Genomic DNA, 18,332 nt, shown 5'->3' on the forward strand with positions numbered 1-18,332 from the left:
CACCTGGTCAGTACCCTAACTACGGTCAGTTTCCCCACCTGGCCAGTGCCCTGACTCTGCTCAATGTCCCCACCTGGCATATGGATTACATGGGAAATACAGAAGTAAAAGATCATTTTTAATCTTTGCCTTTTTTAAATTAAGAAAATAATATCCATATGATAATTGTGGAATATAAAAATGTAAAAGGAGAGATAAAGGAAAACTTTTAGATGTTATTTGTGGAGCAGATGATATTTAACTGTTAATCCCATGGTTATTACTGTTGTGTTTTTGGCTACCTCAGGGTTTTTATACTTGAGAATTTCACAGTGAAGTATTAAAGGAGTAGTGTGGGTTTGCTGTTATGCTGAACCTTGTGCCACTGGGGTATCAAATACCATAATGGTTTCCCATTATGGACAGTGTTTGTCATTATTAGAGTAGAATTTTTAAAGAAAGGTAAATTTCATGTGTATTTTTTTCATATATATTTCTAACAGATCAGCACTTTTTAAAAAAGTAATAAGATTATCAAACATCTTAATAGTAACAGCAATTCTTTTGTTTAACAAAATGTTCATTCCCCCCATTCTCCTGATTATCTTATATTTGGTTCATTCATTGTAATTGATTGATATGTCTTAAATCTCTTTTAATCTATAAGGCTCTCTTTTTTTTTGGTCCCATGAAATGTGACAGCACCTTGGTTGGAGACCTACCCTCAATGTGTCTCACCCACAGTCAGGGTTGTTGAACTTATCCTAAGGCCTTGCACACTCACTGGTTCAAGAATATTGGTTTTGTTTCCACAGGGCAGGCCAAATCCTCAAAGAAATTTGAAGACTTGATGGAAATGGTGAAAAAGCTGCAAAAAGGTCATGTGTCTCCCCTGTATCTGAAGTTTAGATAGAGGTTGAGCGTTAGAGAGGTGTAGGTTCAATTCTCATCCCTAGAGTTCACAACCTGGGGAATTAACCCATTCACATTTTTAAAAATTTTACTACTTTGAACTAACACTATTACATCATGTTTCAAAATGATAAAGAAAAAAAGTAAAAAAGATTTACCAGAACTCTGTCTAACTTCACCTCCTGGCTGGCCACCCTTTTGGCAAGCTCTAGAGACCTAGTATATAAGGAGTTTTGCTGCCAGCCAAAGGCATGCAGTTTGTGCAGGAGTAAGATGAGCACTCTCCTCCTGTGAGGCTTACAGCTTCCAAAAACCCATAAGTTTCAATTATGAGTTAATTCTGACTCTGGCACATAACAGCAGCATGCTGTTTCTGCTGTTAGGTACTTTGGAGTTGACTCTGACTCATAGTGATCTAGTGAACCACAGATTGAAGCTGCTCTATCCTGTATCATCATCACAATTTATACCATGTTCAAGCCTATTATGTTGTTGTTTTTATTGTTGTTGGGTGGGTACCATTGAGGCGAGTAAAACTCAACAACCCTATGAACAACAGATCTGAACCCTGTTCTATCCCGTGCCATCCTCATCATCTCTGATATACTGAAGCCCATTGCTGCAGTTACTATGACAACTCATCTTTTTTGAAGATCCTCTTCTCATTCACTGTCCCTCCACCTTTTCAAGTCCGGTATCCCTTTCCAAGTAACATGTCCAAAGTATGAAAGCTTCACCATCACTGGCTCTAAGGAACACTCTAATTACACCTTAACAAGATATATCTGTTCTTTTGATAATCAATAGGATATTCAGTACTCTTTTTCTGATGACACAACTCATAGGCATCAATTCTTCTGTCATCATTATTCATTGCCCTGCTCTCAGATGCATAACAAGTGAAAAAAATATGGCCTGTATCGGACACAGCTTAGTCTTCAAATTGACAGCATTCTTCCTCAGTAATTTGGAGAGATCCTTCACAGCAGACTTGTTTAAAGTAGTATGTTATTGTTATTTGCCATCAAGTCAAAACCAACTTACCTGACCCTCCAACAGGTTTTCAGAGGCTATGTATCACACAGGAAATTTCCCCTCTCTAATTTATGGAGCAGCTGGTGGATTCAAATTGCCTGCCTTTGGGTTAGCAGTACAAGTCTTACCACTAAACCCAGTATACTAAAAATTAAATCCTACAGCTATCCCCTTCACAATCCATACTAAACTTTCTATTTCATCTACTATGTATTTCTCACTAGACTCCTTCCAGTCATATTTCCATTTACTTGGTCCTTGTACCACACAAAATCTTCCAGGGCCAACTCTCCTCCCTTGACTTGAGGTCCTCAGGAACCTTTCCCATAGGTGAAGAAACATTTCTCCTTCTTTCATACTTTAACCCTTGACCACTTTACTTCCCTGGATACAGTTACCACTATTTGGTTCACTGTCTCTATTTGTTTGTCTCATCTCCCTCTCCTGGAATGTAACATAGTACCTGCTAATAGTTACCAAAAATGCATTGCTGTTGATTCAGAATCCTATAGACTCATAGCTAACCTTCTTGGGGTTTTTGGAGGCTATGAATAGCAAAGAAAGAGATGATCTGTCATTCTCTCTTGAATTAAAATCATCTGAGAGGTGCTGCCTTTGGATTAGCAGGGCAACACCTGATAGATTACCCCACCAAAGCTCCCTGATAATAGTAAAGGTTCAGTAAATTTGTGTTGAATGAAAGCAGCAGAGACCTTGGGCTGGCACCCACTCCACCTCTGACTGTTCTACACAGCTAGTCATGTGTCATCACTAGCTAAATTACCTATTTTTCTGTATAGCTGGAAGCTTGGAACCTCGAGTTGAGGTCCTGATTAACCGGATTAATGAGGTTCAACAAGGTGAGTTCAAGGACCTCAACCTGAACTGCCAACCAATATCAATTACATGATTTTCAGGTCACAGTGAAAAATGAAAATGTTGGTACCTTGATAAAAAACTACTGAGAATTTCAGGACTGTCAGTAAAGCATTAAACCAAGCACCTTAGGGATTGCCCAGTCACATCCTTCTAGTGCCCAACCTGCCTGGACAGCCCCCTGAGAAGGCTCCCTCCTTTGTAAAAACTCAGCCCCTCTAGGTTTTTGAGGGTGAGCAAGGCTGGTAACTGTGCTTATGTAGTGTCTGTTGTTGTGTACCATTGAATTGGATCGACCCATTCTGACTGACCCCTCTGGCTGGTTTTCAGAGGCAGTTAATTGCACAGGAGATTGCCCATCCTTCTCCTGCAGAACAGCTGGTGGATTCTAACTGTGTGCCTTTGAGATTGCAGCACAGCTTCTGCCACTAGAGCTCCCTATACTGTCTGTACTCTTGTCTTTTTCTCAGCCAAAAAGAAAGCCAGTGAGGAGCTGGGAGAGGCTCGGATCCTTTGGGAGGCCCTGCAGAAGGAACTAGAGTCAAGTAAGTTTTCTGGGGGTCACCCGGAGTTCCCTACAGTGTCTGAAATGAACTTGATCTCTAGTTTTTCATATACACAAAGTCCTCACTATTGTCCATGAGACCCTAGCACTGACCTTTCTCCACTCTAGCACTGCCGGTAGAGGTCATCCAGAAATACCCTTCAAGTATCTCTGGTCTCAGGCCTTCTCTGGATTGTTTTTCCCATGTGTAATGTTTTTCCCCTAGTGATTCCAGGCAGCTCCCTGTTGCGTCACATTCCACATTCAGCTCTTAATATCCTTTTTGAGAAAGACTACCTGATCATCTTATCTAAAGATTTTACCCTTCTCCCATCTCGTCTTGGATCTTCACACTCCTGGAGGATTCTTTGATAGCCATTTCCCCCATCTTATGTGATGGCATATTTCTTTCCCTTCAACAGATCCCACATACAAACATCTGTAAATGCCAGGACCATTTGATGTGTATGGAGAAAAGGGCCACAGTGTGGAGGGAGCTTGCCTCCAGATGTCCACATTTTAGATAGTGGGCAGAGCTTTTATAAATCTTCTGTGCAACCTTATGAAAACCTCTTCCCTATTGTCTCGGTGTTTCATTGTTTTCCAGTAAATGGAGAGAAGGTACACCTGGAGGAGATCTTGAACAAAAAGCAAGGTATATTCAACTCTTGTCTTCACACATTTGTCTTTTACTTTGCTACAGAGAACCACTCATTCCACACCAGTGGGAACCTTCTGAACCTAGGGTTGGGTTATTTCCTTCTGTAGCCTCCACCAGACTTGTAATAAATAGTAATGTCCAGTATATTCCCCACAAAGCTGGATGAGGTCTGACCTGTGACCTCTCTGACCAAATCCAGTGGCATTTACAAACTTCATGGGGCCTTCCTTCTCCTGCAGAGACACTGAGGATCTTGCGTCTGCACTGCCAGGAGAAAGACAATGAGGCCCAGAGGTAAGAGGCTCTGCCTGAACTTTGCCCTACACTCATCCCCATTTCCCACTGTGAAAGATTTGAGCACACGAAAAGGACACATCAGACAAGCAGCTTCCCTGCTCAGTTGTTATGAAGCAGGACTGAATTGGGGATCTGGGGGGAAACTAGGAAAAGGGTAGATAGATAATGAATACTGCATTGGAAAAGAGGAAAAAAAGAACTGTTTAAAAGGAAAATATGATTAGTCATTATACATATGACAGCAGTCCAGAATAAGAAGTGCATTGCAAAGTGGACTGGAGAAAGAGGAAGGAAATTGTGCAACAATGATTTCTTTAAAAAATTGAAAGTGAAGTGGGGAAGCGGGAAAGGAGGAGGAGAGAGGAAAATGTGCAATAATGAGTGAATGAAAATCCAACTTTTCTGTAAAGTCTGGTTAAAATCACAATAAAAACAACAATGGAAAAAAGGGGCAGCTTTCTCACACATTAGTATAATTATTAATTTGCTAGATTGTCCATTAAAAACTCATTAATTTCCATGTTTTAGTTTGTCATCATTTAACTTCTCAACTGCCTATTCAGACATCTGTCCATTTAAACATCCCCCAATTCAGTAACCACCTATCCAAGCATCCATCTCTGTCCATTTATCCATTACCCTCCCATCTGTCCAACTGATTAGCACCTTTCTATCTCCTAAAGATTATTTAGCTCATTTTTGTGACTAGAAGCCCCAAGCCCTGACACCTCTAGATTGGAACTGTTTTGTAAAATTTGATGACATTATGGTGTTTCTGCATGTGGACTTCGCCATGCCCATAGTGATCTCCGTAATCCTAATAATTGCACTTCTATTCGGCCCTCTCACCACCACTACGTTACAGAGAAGGCAACTGGGAGCCAGAAGCAGAAGCACCGGGCCACAGTCTCTGTGGCAGAGTCAGGGCTCAAAGCCAGGCCCAAATACTCATTAACACCAAGACACTAGACCCATTCATAGGCCAATGGCAGATAGGATGTGGAGTGATGGTTGTCACAGAGTACTCAAAAACAGGAAACAGAAGTGCCTTATGTCTAGCTCTGCCCAGCCTCAGAGATATTCAGAGAACACAATAGAGGTCTGTCTTGTCCCCTCCCAGGAAGTACACAGTGTTGCAGGAGTGCAAAGACCGAATTTCTGCCCTGAATACCCAGATTGAGGAAGAAAAGATCAAACAGAGGCAGCTAAGGTAACTAGGTTGGGGTGTGTCAGAGATGAGAGCTACAAAGGAGCAATGGAGTGAACCTTACAAAGGATCAAGGTGGGAACTTGGTCAAGGACTTCTGGAATCTGAACAGAAAAACCCTGGACCATCCAGTCCATGTTTCTCTCTCTCTGTGTTTCTGTGTCTGTCTGTCTCTCTCTTTCTCTGGAATTGGGGTTAGGGTTAGGGTTGGAGTCATAGCCCTTGACTCCTCATTCTTGTTTGGTTGGTCCTCAGGTTAAATTTTGAGGAGCAGCTAGAGGATCTTACGGGACAGCATAAGGATCTCTGGGAGTTCCATGTAAGTTCCTGCCTCACCTCTCTCAAAACCAATACTTTCGGTGAGCTCTGGTGCTCTAGTGGCAAAAGGTTGCACTGCAGTCCCAGAGGTGTATAGTTCGAATCCACCAGATACTCTGCTGGAGGAGGGACAGTCTCCTCCTGCACCAGTCAGATCCATTTTGACAGTACACACACACATCATCATCAAAATAAAACCCAGTGCTTTCACCTTTCATACCTTCTTTGTGGCACCTGTCTAGACTGTCTGTGTCTGAGCAAAGGGCCATGCTCCATGTTACTTTCCTCACCATCACCCTGCTCTAGTATCCTTATCAAGGTCGGCCCTATATTTTTTGAGTGTCCATGGATGTGTCCAGTATCATCACAGGCACAAGAGAAACAATCTTTATCACTCTGGGCTTTTTTTTTTGGGGGGGGGGAGGGCATCAGATGATAATCAAGGAAATGGATAGAGGATACAGTATTAGGATGGAATAAGGAGCAATGATGCTGCATTTGTGATTCTCATGCTAGGCTAGTTGTGACCATCACAACATACTAGGCTTGGGTGTCAGGTGAGAGTTGGTGGCAACAGAAAGGGCCATTGCAAAGATTGTGATGCAGACCTGTCTGCTGAGATAGCAGAAATGGAGCCCAGGAGAGTGATAGCAAGAGAGACACCTTGAAAAGATGAATAAATGAATGACAAAACTAGGTAGAGATTCCATGAGGTATGAACTAGTCTTATATTTGCCTCTCAGAAATCAGAGCGACTGGCACAGGAGATCAGCACCCTGGACAGCAGTAAGGAGCAGTTACTCAAGGAAGGTGAGGCCTGAGCTTTGGAGGGATATAAGTGGCCCTTCCCTGTCCGTCCTGACTGGCCTTCACTCACGTTTTAATCTTGCCACACCTTCCCACCTCAGAGAAGCTGATCCAGGCAAAGCTGGAGGATGTAAAGCATCGACTGAACTCCTTGTGTGGGGCTGAAGGTCCCTTGACCATCAGTGAGGGACTCTTTCTGCGCAGCAAGGAGGCTGTGGCCGCTGTGTAAGAACACAGATGGAGAAAGGGGTGGAAGGGAATGAGAGGTGGCTGGAGCTGAAGTTCCCTTCTCTCCCCAGGCAGATGTTTGAGGAGGAAAATGACAAAGCTAAGGAGCTTCTGGAGACTGCAACCCAGCGCCAGCAGCAGCTCCAGGAGAGGTGCCAGCAGCTACAGGAGAAGCGCCAGAGGTGGGTGTGGATCTCTCTGCTCCAGAGTGGGCATCTCTGTGTTCCTTGGGGCTTCACACACTCTTGTTCTTTCTTCCTGTCCCTCTTTCTGTCCAGGTTGAAGGAAGAACTAGAGAAGCATGGAGCCCAGGTTCCCACACAAGCCCAAAACCCCCAAGAAGAAGGGGCCCTCCGTGGAGAGGTAGAGAGTCTCGGAAATAGGGACATGAGAATGGGGCTGAACTTGGGGGATGGACACTAGGAAGGACATTTTTAGCATGGACTACAACCAAGAAAAAAGGTGGTGGTGGATGGAGAGGTTACCTTTTTATTCCACTTCACACCCTGATCCCTTGCCCCTCCCAGGCACAGTACCTCCTGAAATCCAGTGCCAAGTTTAGGGCCAATGACAAGAAAGACCTGGAGCCACCCAACTAGTAGGCCCAACAACAGTCCACACCTCCCCATGAACTCCTACAGTTGCTATCCTGTTGCTGACCTCATTCCACAGATCTACTGGAAATAAAGCTGCTGTTTTCATGCCACTGTCTCAGCTGAGTCAGTGTTAGAGACAGGCGAGGGCAAGGCCCAAGGATCCCCTCAGTTTCAGTTTTAACCCCTACCGGGAAGCACATAACAGACAATGAAATGAACTTAGAGCATATATGATACCATAGCTACCTTACCTGAGCAAGTTCTCTCCAGCTGGCTGCTGACAGGGTTACCATCATACCAGCTGGCAAATGTTAAAGAGCCCGGACCCATTTTTCTAAAGACAGAAAAAAAATATTTTAATGTGAAGCTGAGAGACAATAAGCTAATGATAGGTAAACATATTTAAGGGAATCATGTAAAAAAATCAGTTCTCTACAAATTAATGGATTTCTATACTATCACATCACATTCAGAATAGATGGTTTTTAAAAGAAATTGATAGGCTGTTTCTAAGATGTATTTGTAAAACCAAAGGCTCAAGGGCAGCCATGTGAATAATGAGGTGAGAGGACTTCCAAATATCATTACATGTTGTAAAGCTGGTGGCTTGATGGCAAGAAGCTGTGTTACAATCCCAAAGGCATGTAGTTCGAGGCCACCAGCTGCTCTGCGGGAGAAGAATGGGCGTTCAGTCTCTTCCCATGTGATTAACTGTCTCTGAAAATCCACCAGAGGGTCAGCTATGTGCCGGTTCTCACTCTGTTACACAACAACATTATAAAGCTATAGTAATTATAGTAGAGTTCACACTGAGAGAATAAATAGGCCAGTGTGATTCAAGAGCACCCTGAACAAGACTTGCTTGCATTTTAAAAGCTATTTACTATATAAAGATTTCATTTAGGAAAAGAAGAAGCAAAATTCCTAATGGAAGCTTCTGTATCTATATGAAACACATGGAAGTTGGACCATTTCCCTACTCTGTGCATCCACATAATTTCCAAGGGTGGTGTCACTGACTGAATTGTGTCTCAAAAAAATATGTTTCAACTTGACTAGCCTAAGATTCTTAGTGTAATGTAATTATTCTATGTATTATTAAGTCCTGCTCTCTATAATATTAATGAAGCACAATTAGAGACAGTTATTATGTAGCTATGATGTGATCTGAGATGTCATGGTAGAAGGTTTCCCTACATTTATTACACTCAAAGGGTTTCTTCCTAGTGTGAGTTCTTAGATATATAGTACAATTTCCCACTATCATTGTATGTATGTATAAAGTTTCTCTCTTGAGTGTATTCTCCTATGTACGATTAGGAAAGGTCTGTAGTCAAAGGATTTCCACATTCCTCACATTCATAGCTTCCCTCTCCAGTGTGTGTATGCTCTGATGTGCAGTGGAGATTGATTTCTTGTAGAGGGTTTTGCCACACTCACTGCATTTATGAGTTTTCTCTTGTTATGAATTTTCTAACGTACAGTAAAGGCTAAATTCTGGTATAAGGTTTTTACACATATATGACACTCATAGAGTTTTCCCCCGGTGTGTATGAACAGTTAGGTCTGACTTAACGGCAGAAATACTTTTCACATTTATTACAAGCATAGGGTGATTTCTCTTCTTTGTGTTTATTTTCTAATGTATTCTAAAGATTGATTTGCTAATGATGGGTTTTCCACATGTACTATTTTTACAGTTTTTCCATGTGTGTTCTTTGATAAGGTTAGACTTTGTACATAAAGTTTCTCTACAGATAATACAATCAAAAATGTTCTTTCCTGAGTGACTGTGAAGCTTTTTAAGATATAGTTTCTTTCTGATATTATCCCCATCTTGATTACATTTATGGTGTTTCCTCTCCAAATGAGCTCTAGGATTAAAAAGCTATGGCTTCTAAGAAACTATTTTCTCCCATTCATATGTATACTAGTGTAAGTTCTAGAATGATGTCTCCTTGCTAAAGACTGTCTCTCATCTACTATGTTCAAAAGGCTTCTGAAAAGTCTGCCATTTCCTTTGATGAAAAAAATACTATCTGAGGAATTTCAAAATTAAATACTCCCATGGAGTAACTGGTGGATTCGAACCATGTTCCTTTAGATTGGCAGGGCAACTCTTTTCCATTAAGACTTTAACAGGCTGGAGTAAATCCTTTGTGGTTGTCGCTGTTAGGTGCTGTTGATTTGAGTATGACTCACAGTGACCCTATGAACAAAAGATCTGAGCCCTGTTCTATCCTGTGCCATCTTCCCACTTTCTGACACACAAGAGCCCATTTTAGCAGTCACTGTGTCAATCCACCTGAATGAGGGTATTCCTCTCCTTCACTGATCCTCCACCCTTCCTTGTATCATTTCCTTCTCCAAGGAATAGCTCCTCCTAGCAGTATGCCCAAAGTATGTGAGGCAAAGCCTCATCATTCTTGCCTCCAAAGAGCACTCCGGCTGCACCCTCTCCGAGACATATATGTTTGTTCTCTTGGCTATCCATGGGATGTTCAGTACTCTTCTCCAGCACCATAGCTCAAAGGTGTCAATTATTTTTATGTCATCCTTATTCATTGTCCAGCTCTCAGATGCATAACAAGTGATCAGAAAAACCGTGGCCTGAATCAGACACACCTTAGTTTTCTAACTGACATAATTTTCCTCAGTAATTTGGAGAGGTCCCTAACTGCAGATTATCCCAGTGTACTTATTTCCTGACTGCTGTACCAAGCAAGATGATGCTATAGACAGTTTCAGTCTCTTCTTCAATCACCATGATGCTGCCTTGAGATGCAGTCCATACCAAAGGCTGCATTCCTTTATCTTTTGCAACAAGTGCTTCACTGCCTCCTCACTTTCAGCAAGTAAGGTAGTGTCATCTGCATAACACAGGTTATTGACGAATCTCCCTACAATCATAGTGCCACACTCCTCTTCTACAGTCCAGTTTCTCAAATAATTTGCTCAGCATACAGATTTAATAGGTTTGGAGACAGAATACAACCCTGACACACTCCCTTATCAATTTTAAACCAAGCAGTGTTCCCCTGATTTGTTCTTATGTCAGCCTCCAGGCCCAGGTATAGGTTCCACATGAGCACAATTAAGCGCTATGAGATTCCCATTCTTCTCAATGTCAGCTACAACTTGTTATGATCCACACAGTCAAATGCCTTTGCATAGTCAATAAAGCACAAATATAGGTGCATATATTTGAATAATAGTCATGTTAACAGGTGTTCCTTGTATGCATATGGATATTATCCTGTCACAGCATAGTATTTCAGGTTAAAACTAAATTGACATTTTGACTGTGAAAGCACACTTTTACCTGTTTTTCATTCCCTGAATTGTATACCATATGATCCTCTGATTCAAAGTGACCAAAGCTGGTCCATCTCCTCTCACTAATGCCTAGAATGTTGATGTTCCTTGTCTTCACTTTCATTTTTCCAGTTTTCCAATATTCAAGCTATGTACATTCCGTGTTCCAGTTATTAAACAATGTTTGTTGTTGTTTTTCCTCATTTCAACTGACTTCCAATCTGGGCTCTACCACTACACTTATATAACTATCCTCATTCCTTTACTGTTCATAGGGGTTTCAAAGACCTGTTATTTAGGAAGTAGACAATCCATCCTGCTTCCTAGTCTGTCTTAATCATGGAGCTCAACCAAAACCTTTCCATCATTTGTAACCCTTATGGCCTTTGACTCACCAGTAGCACAGTTTTCAGTGTCATAGCAACCCCAAGTTATCTCAGTACAGCAAATTGACAAGTGCTGCACCACTTAGAACAGTGTTCTCCTCAAACCCAAGTAACACCAGGCCTGAGGGCCCCAGGGCTTTTAAATACAAAGGCCTGCCCACCAGGTCATGATTGCTTAAACAAGAGGCTTCCTGCCCATAGCAAATTGTTAATGAAATCTCAATGGCCAATCAGCTTACACTTGATTATTAACAAAATAAAAAATGCCCAGTTTATACCAGACTTTAAAGAAAATCAGAACATCTTACCCTTCCAGAATGTAACTGTTCCTTACACACATTCAAACCATTAGGCCTCATTCCTGATTAGTTCTCTTTACTTATAAAATATAGTTTGAACTCACTCCACAGATTTCTTAAAAGAGTTTGTGCTCAAGTTAAAGGTCTTCTTGTAATTGAGCTCTAATATGTTGCTGTTGTTGTGTGCCATTGAGTTGCTTGCGACTCATAGTGAACTTGTGTACAACAGCCCAGAACCAATCTCACTGTCTCCGATACACCCATCCTGATTACTCTAGTCACTGAATCAATCCACCTCATAGAGGGCCTTCCTCTCCTGCACTGTCCCTCCACCGTACCAAGCATGATGTCCCCCTCCAAGGACCGGTCCCTCCTTACAACATGTCCAAAATATGTCAGATGAAGCCTCAGAATCCTTGCCTCCAAGAAGCCACTCAGTTTAACCCTCTCCAGAATGAATCTGTTTGTTTTCTTAGCAGTTCATAGTACTACTTTTCTCCAGCATCACAGCTCAAAGGCATCAATTCACTTTCTGTCCTCCCTAGTCATTGTTCAACTCTCTGATGCATAACAAGTGATTGCAAAGACCATGGCCTGTATCAGACACACCTTAGTCTCCAGAGAGACACCATTGATCTTCAGTACTTTGGAGAGGTCCCTAACAGCAGACTTTCCCATGGCAATACGTCTTTCAATTTCCTGGCTGCTGGTGCCAAGAGTGTTGACTGTGGAGCCAAGCAAACCAAAGCTGTGACCAATCTCAATCCCTTCCCCATCCATCCTGATGCTGCCAATGGGTGCAGTGGTGAGAATCTTTGTCTTCTTGATATTGAGCCTCAATCCATGTTGAAGGCTGCAGTCCTTGACCCTCTGGCAGCAAGCACTTCAGGTCCTCCTCAGTTTCAGCAAGCAGGGTTGTGTCATCTGCATAATGCAGATTGTTGATAGATCTTCCACCAATCTTGACCCCACATTTCTCCTTATAGAGCCCAGCCTACCGGATGATCTGTTCTGCATAAAGGTTGAAACGGTATGGAGACAGGACACATTCCTGGCGTACGCCCTTCCCACTTTTGGAAAACCATGCAGTGTTTCCTTGCTCTGTTCTGATGACTGCCTCTTGGTCCAAGTATAGGTTTTGCATTAGCACGATCAAGTATTCTGGGATTGAGTCCCATTCTTCTCAGCGTAAGCCACAGTTTGTTATGATCCACACAGTCAAACGCCTTTGCATAATCAATGAAACACAGATATACATCCGCTGGTATTCCCTGCTTTCAGTTAAGGTCCATCTAACATTAGCTACAATATCCCTAGTACCATGACCTCTTCTAAACCCAGCCTGGACTTCTGGTAGTTCTCTGCTGATGTGCTGTTCCACTCGTTTTGGGATAATCTTCAGTAGAATCTTGCTTGCATGTGAAATCAATGAGATTGTTCTATAGTTTCCACATGCTGTTGGGTCACCCTTCTTTGGAATGGGAACAAATATAGATCTCTTCCAGTCAGTTAGCCAAGTGCTTGTTCTCCAGATTTCTTGGCACAACTTGGTGAGCACGTCCAGGTTGAAAAGGTGTGGAGACAGTTTTCTTAGCACTCCATGAGTTAATGTTCTCATATGAGTTAATGTTTTCTTGTTAATGATCTTGCCACAAATGTCTGCCTTGACTTTCCCATCTTCTCTTACTTGGACCATGTACTTCCTGAACATCTAAACTTGGGGGCGGGCAGTTTTTATGAGCCCTTAAGAATTTCTGTGGAAGGGGTTTTGGTGATGTTTACTGTATGTGAAGTCTGCTTCTTGTTGTCAGTTCTGGTGGCCCAGCATGAGAATCATCCCCAAAGTATTTTTTGGTTATTGCTTTTAAAATACTTTGGTTTAGACTGAGTTAAACCAAAAAACCAAATGTAAATGTCTACACACATATTGGACATGGTTACAACTGTGGCCTTCAAAACAGCTTAAATATGCAGACGTAAACTAAAGAAAATAACGATTTCATATTTATAGAAAAGTGGCTGCTTCAGGAAGCACATATAGAACAGGTGAGCCAATTAGAATGATAAACAACACATAGCAAGAAAAAAGGCTAGTAGACAGGGTTGTTGAGAAAAGTGAAAAGGGAAACATTGGAAGTCAGATAAGAAGATCAGAATCTATATCTGCCTTGTACCCAAAGAGCTGCAGTAAGATCTTTACTCGTTAGCTTGTTTTCTATTTTATTCTGTAATAAAAATTTGTGGGGAAACAAATTTTCTCTTTTTCTAAATGGAAAGTCTTAAAATTTGTGCTCTAAAGCCAGCTACTAATTAAAGTGATAACATCTCACAAGAAATAGACTATCAGCAGGAAACAAGTCACCTGTCATGGGTGAAATTATGCCCTGCAAGTTATGTGGTAGCATTTGAACGGTTGTGCTTCTGGAAGTAATCTCATTTGGGAACAAAGTTTTCTTTGTGATGCTAGCATGTGTCATTTACTGCTAAGTTACGATAAAGAACATAAACACAGACAGTTATCACACCATATGAAACTTTACAAGGATTTGAAGATTGCCAGTACAAGTTGAAATGGACAAAACCTAAGAGCCTCTTACACAGTGAGAAAAGAAACTTCTCTCTGGAGCCACCCTCTAGTGGCACTTCCATTGTAGTTGCACCATCCTTACCATGTGGTCAAATCTTCTCAGTCCTGAGCCAGTAATTTGGCCAACTGTCCCAGAGATCATCAACCACTGTGTGCTCACTACCACACTGGAATCCCATCCCCGGTGCTCCCTTCTGATCTGGGAAACCATCTAATATACACATCTCTTCTCCTTGCTCCAATCTGAAAATTGCCTCAGGTTTGGTAATGGAATGCCCTGCTTATGGGAAATAATGAATGACTTCTGCCAAATACCTTAAGTTTTAGGACCTTTAATGAAGGACAAAATCCAAATCAACCTTTTCATTAATGGGACAAGAACACAGATAATCTTTCTGGTTTGGAGTTACTAAACTTAATTAGCACTGAGATTTATAGTTTGTATATTTATCATTGAAGGAAAAACTATTTGCTTTGAGAATATAGGAAAAGTTTGTTAACCTAGTGACACCAAGATACTGTAGTTTTCTAGCATCACATCCTTTTACAGGGTCCTCTGTGCAGTGTCCAGGTATTCCCACTCCACCTAGGTAAAGCATATAGCCACATCTACAAATGATATCATTCCCTGCAATAGAACTCCTAAGTTCATCGGTACTGGTTGATAAGAGCACAATATTTAGGAGCTTATTGTTATCTGTGTGTCTGCCTCTGTGTGTGTGGGTGCATGCATGATTCAGAGCTGCTGTACATAGAGTTGCTATGGGTCACAGGCAACTTGATGGCACATAAAAACAACAGCACTGTTAGGGATAATAAGATGAAACTTAGTTCCAGCAAGGAGCATATGACACATTATGGAGACCTAAAGATGACCTGCAGTAGTATGTTAGATAAGCCAAAGTCAAGCCATGTTTAAGGTCAACTGAGTTGCAAAGACAAATATTGATTATATATTGTAAGGGTGTTTCAATGAAAAAAAAAGGGGCTCCTTAGATATCCATTATGAACTTCATATTTCTTAAGAATGGGAAACGACAGCATAAGTGACAGAAGCAGTGAAAGGATGCACCACATAACTGGTGTTGCTACAGTGCAGTATCTGTGGTGCTGTCAACAACCTGCCATGGAGGTAAAGGGTATGAGGGGTTGGAGGGACTGATCAATGGAGTAATTTTGAATTTATCTATTTTACAATAAATTATCAATAAAGTTTTCATTGCTGATTTTTAATAGTATATGTTTGCTTACAAAGTTCATATATACTATGTTTCACAATTTTCTTCATTCACCCTGTGTTTCATATAGTCACTCCCATGGATTACGTTTCCTTCACTCCCTTCCTTCCACCCACCAAATTTTGCAACCCTGTGGTTTCATCCCTACCCATCCTCACCCCTCTGCTCTCACCCTTTCCACACTTGGGTCCCTAAACATGTCTTACTAGTTATCCTTCTATTTTTACAATAATGAACTTATGCAGTATTTGTCCTTAAGGGACGAGTTTGTTCACTCAGCATAATGCTCTCCAGTCTCTCCTAAGTTATATGGTATTTTTCAAAATTATTCCTCCTAAGTCCTGGTTAGTATTCCGTTGTGTGAATGTACCACAATTCCTCAATTCCATTTTGGTTGGACATTTGGGATGTTTCCATGTTCTTGTGATGGTGAATAGCGCAGCTATGAACATGGGTGTAAAAATCTCCATTTATATCTCAGTTCTCATTTCCTTGGGATATATTCGTAGTAGTGGAATAGCTGGATCATGTAGTTTCTGTGTTCAACATTTTGTTGTTGTTATGTGCTTTCGAGTCACCTGCGACTCATAGCACCCTATGTACAACAGCCCTAAACCCTTTGCTATCCCTTGCCAATCTTACTATCCCCGACACACTTATCCCCATTACCTCAGTGACTGAATCAATCCGTCTCACAGAGGATCTTCCTATCCTATGTTGACCCTCCATCCTCCCAAGCATGACATCCCTCTCCAAGGACTGATTCTGCCTTGCCACATGTCCAAAGTATGTCAGACGAAGCTTCAGAATCCTTGTCTCCAAGGAATAGCCTGGTTCCACCCTCTCCAGGATAAACTTGTTGGTTCTCCTCGCAGTCCATGGTATATTCAATACTCGTCTCCAGCACCACAGCTCAAAGGCATCAACTCTCTATTATCCCTAGTCATTGTCCAGCTCTCTGATTCATAGCGAGTCATTGCAAAGACCACGGCCTGTATCAGGCACACCGTAGTCTCCAGACCGACATCATTGATCGTCAGGACTTTGGAGACATTTCTGACAACAGACTTTCCCAATGCAATTCGTCCTTTAATTTCCTGGCTACTGGTACCAAGAGTGTTGATTATAGAGCCAAGCAAGCCAGTGTCAAATGGATCTTGGCAGAAAGCAAAGAATACCAGAGGAATGTCTGTATGTGTTTCATTGACTATGCAAAGGCATTTGACTGTGTGATCACAACAAATTGTGGCTAACCTTGAGGAGAATGGGAATCCCAGGACACGTAATTGTGCTTATGTTAAACCTATGCTTGGACCAAGAAGCACCATACTAAGACATACCCAGACATAGTCATAAAGAGCACAGCACATACCTGTATATATTGGTTTTATTTTCAAGTTACAGTATTCATGACAAAAGCCCAGATGAAACAGTACTCTTTTTATTAAGGGGTACATTCCAAAGCATAGAAGGTGTCATATAGTATTTTATGCTACGTAACTCACTTAGTTCTCTGCTTCAAGAGGGAGAGCAAAGTGTGGTCACCACCTGTTCATGGAAAATAAGACCTAGGTGCAAAGTTGGGAGTGCTAAGTTGCAAGTGGGACAGAAGAACATGTTCCAGACAGTTCCTCGTCTCAGAGTGTTAGCATACTGTTCACTAAGCAGAACTCATGTTTTTGTCATCTGTCTCATCCCATACTAGGGTTTTCTTATGTTCAAGATTTCTCTTTCCACAGACAAAATCCACATAAGATCACTGTTTTAAAACTAGACGATTACGGGGTAGGAGAGCAAGAAAAGAATGGATATGTGATTAATGATCATTGCACTTGAATAAGTAATGAGAAAGTCGATCTGAAAGGAATTGATAATTAGACATTATTTGTATGGCAATGAATAATCTAGGACCATAAATTGCATTGGGAGAGTAGGGAGGAAAATGTATATGAATGAATGAAAAATCAATTTTATTAATAAACTTTCACTAAAATCACAAAAAGGAAGGAAAAATATTTCTTTTTCCAGGTACAAAGTCATGTTTTCATATTCACTTTCTAACTCATTCATTGCTATTGAATGAGAACCAACTCCTAGATGACCCTCCAGTTTATTTCAGAGGTAAATAGCACAGGAGATTGTCCATATTTCTCCTGACTAACATCTTTATATTTAAAGATGAGAAAACTGGATTGTTTGAGTTCCCATATATGCTGTAATCTAAAATTACAGCCTAGAATAGTGCTTAAAATTAGTCTAGGCAAGCAAATTTAGGTTCTGAGGAAGTTCCATAGGTATTTTTCACAAGGTTAACGTTTTTTACAATAGATACTAGTTTGGTGACTGGAAAGCTTTCCTTTTTTTCAGAAGAGGTTTAAAGTGATAAATTCTTAATTAGAATTGTTTTTAAGTTATCCAATATAGGTCAAACTAACCCAAAGTTTAATCTAAAATAGTCTTTCTTGAACTTTGCTTTCCATTTCAGTCTCAGGCCTGAGAGCAGCATCTATGGCCTTTTTCAGTCCATTGGTGCGATCCCAACTATACTCACTGAAGGCACTGTGGACAAGGATATTGCCTGGGTGACTCTGAGTATGCAGGGAACAGGAAGGTCGAACAATCACCTGGGGTGCCGACCTTGGTTATTCAGTACATGCCTTCTTTAATCATGAGCGAGGGATGACACAGAGTTTGTAATACGGTGGGATTCTACCAAACCCAACTGTAATGGGATTGAGATCAATGTCCTTTGGATCAACAAGAGACTTCAAATTGAAATGCTGTAAAATGGCAGACAAGAAGAGGAACAACTCCATGCGAGCCAGGCCTTCTCCAACACATACCCGTTTTCCTAGAAGTAACAAGAGTGCTAATCAGACACTGAGGGTGTTCCACAGAAAGTCAACTCTACCAAAGTCCCAACAGAGGAGGGAGTAGGATAGAACGAATGGATAGAGAAGCTGTGGTATATTCGCACAATGGAATACTATGCTGCATTGAAAAACAAGGAACTCATGTAATATTATTCAAAATGGGTGAACCTGGAG

At 41.3% G+C, this 18,332-nt stretch overlaps 2 protein-coding genes across 2 annotated transcripts in view; one reads left to right on the forward strand and one right to left on the reverse strand.

Moving 5' to 3' along the window:
* The first annotated feature begins 802 nt into the window (after positions 1–802).
* LOC102866784 (synaptonemal complex central element protein 1-like) lies at positions 803–7,463 on the forward strand. Its single transcript, XM_006880102.1, has 12 exons — positions 803–857; positions 2,727–2,786; positions 3,273–3,347; positions 3,954–4,001; positions 4,247–4,301; positions 5,425–5,514; positions 5,767–5,830; positions 6,573–6,639; positions 6,738–6,861; positions 6,936–7,046; positions 7,143–7,227; positions 7,392–7,463. Exons 1-12 carry the CDS (start codon positions 830–832, stop codon positions 7,461–7,463), a joined length of 879 nt encoding a protein of 292 aa, XP_006880164.1. The 5' UTR covers positions 803–829.
* Positions 7,464–17,951: 10,488 nt separating this feature from the next.
* LOC102865712 (cytochrome P450 2E1-like) overlaps positions 17,952–18,332 on the reverse strand; it is a 14,490-nt gene continuing 14,109 nt past the window's right edge. The window contains exon 9 of the mRNA XM_006879851.1: positions 17,952–18,136. Coding sequence (XP_006879913.1) covers positions 17,952–18,136 — 185 coding nt within the window. The remainder of the gene's footprint in view (positions 18,137–18,332) is intronic.

This window comes from Elephantulus edwardii, unplaced genomic scaffold (genome assembly GCF_000299155.1).
Source record: "Elephantulus edwardii isolate Elephantulus edwardi_28Jun2011 unplaced genomic scaffold, EleEdw1.0 scaffold00006, whole genome shotgun sequence".
NCBI lineage: Eukaryota > Metazoa > Chordata > Mammalia > Macroscelidea > Macroscelididae > Elephantulus > Elephantulus edwardii.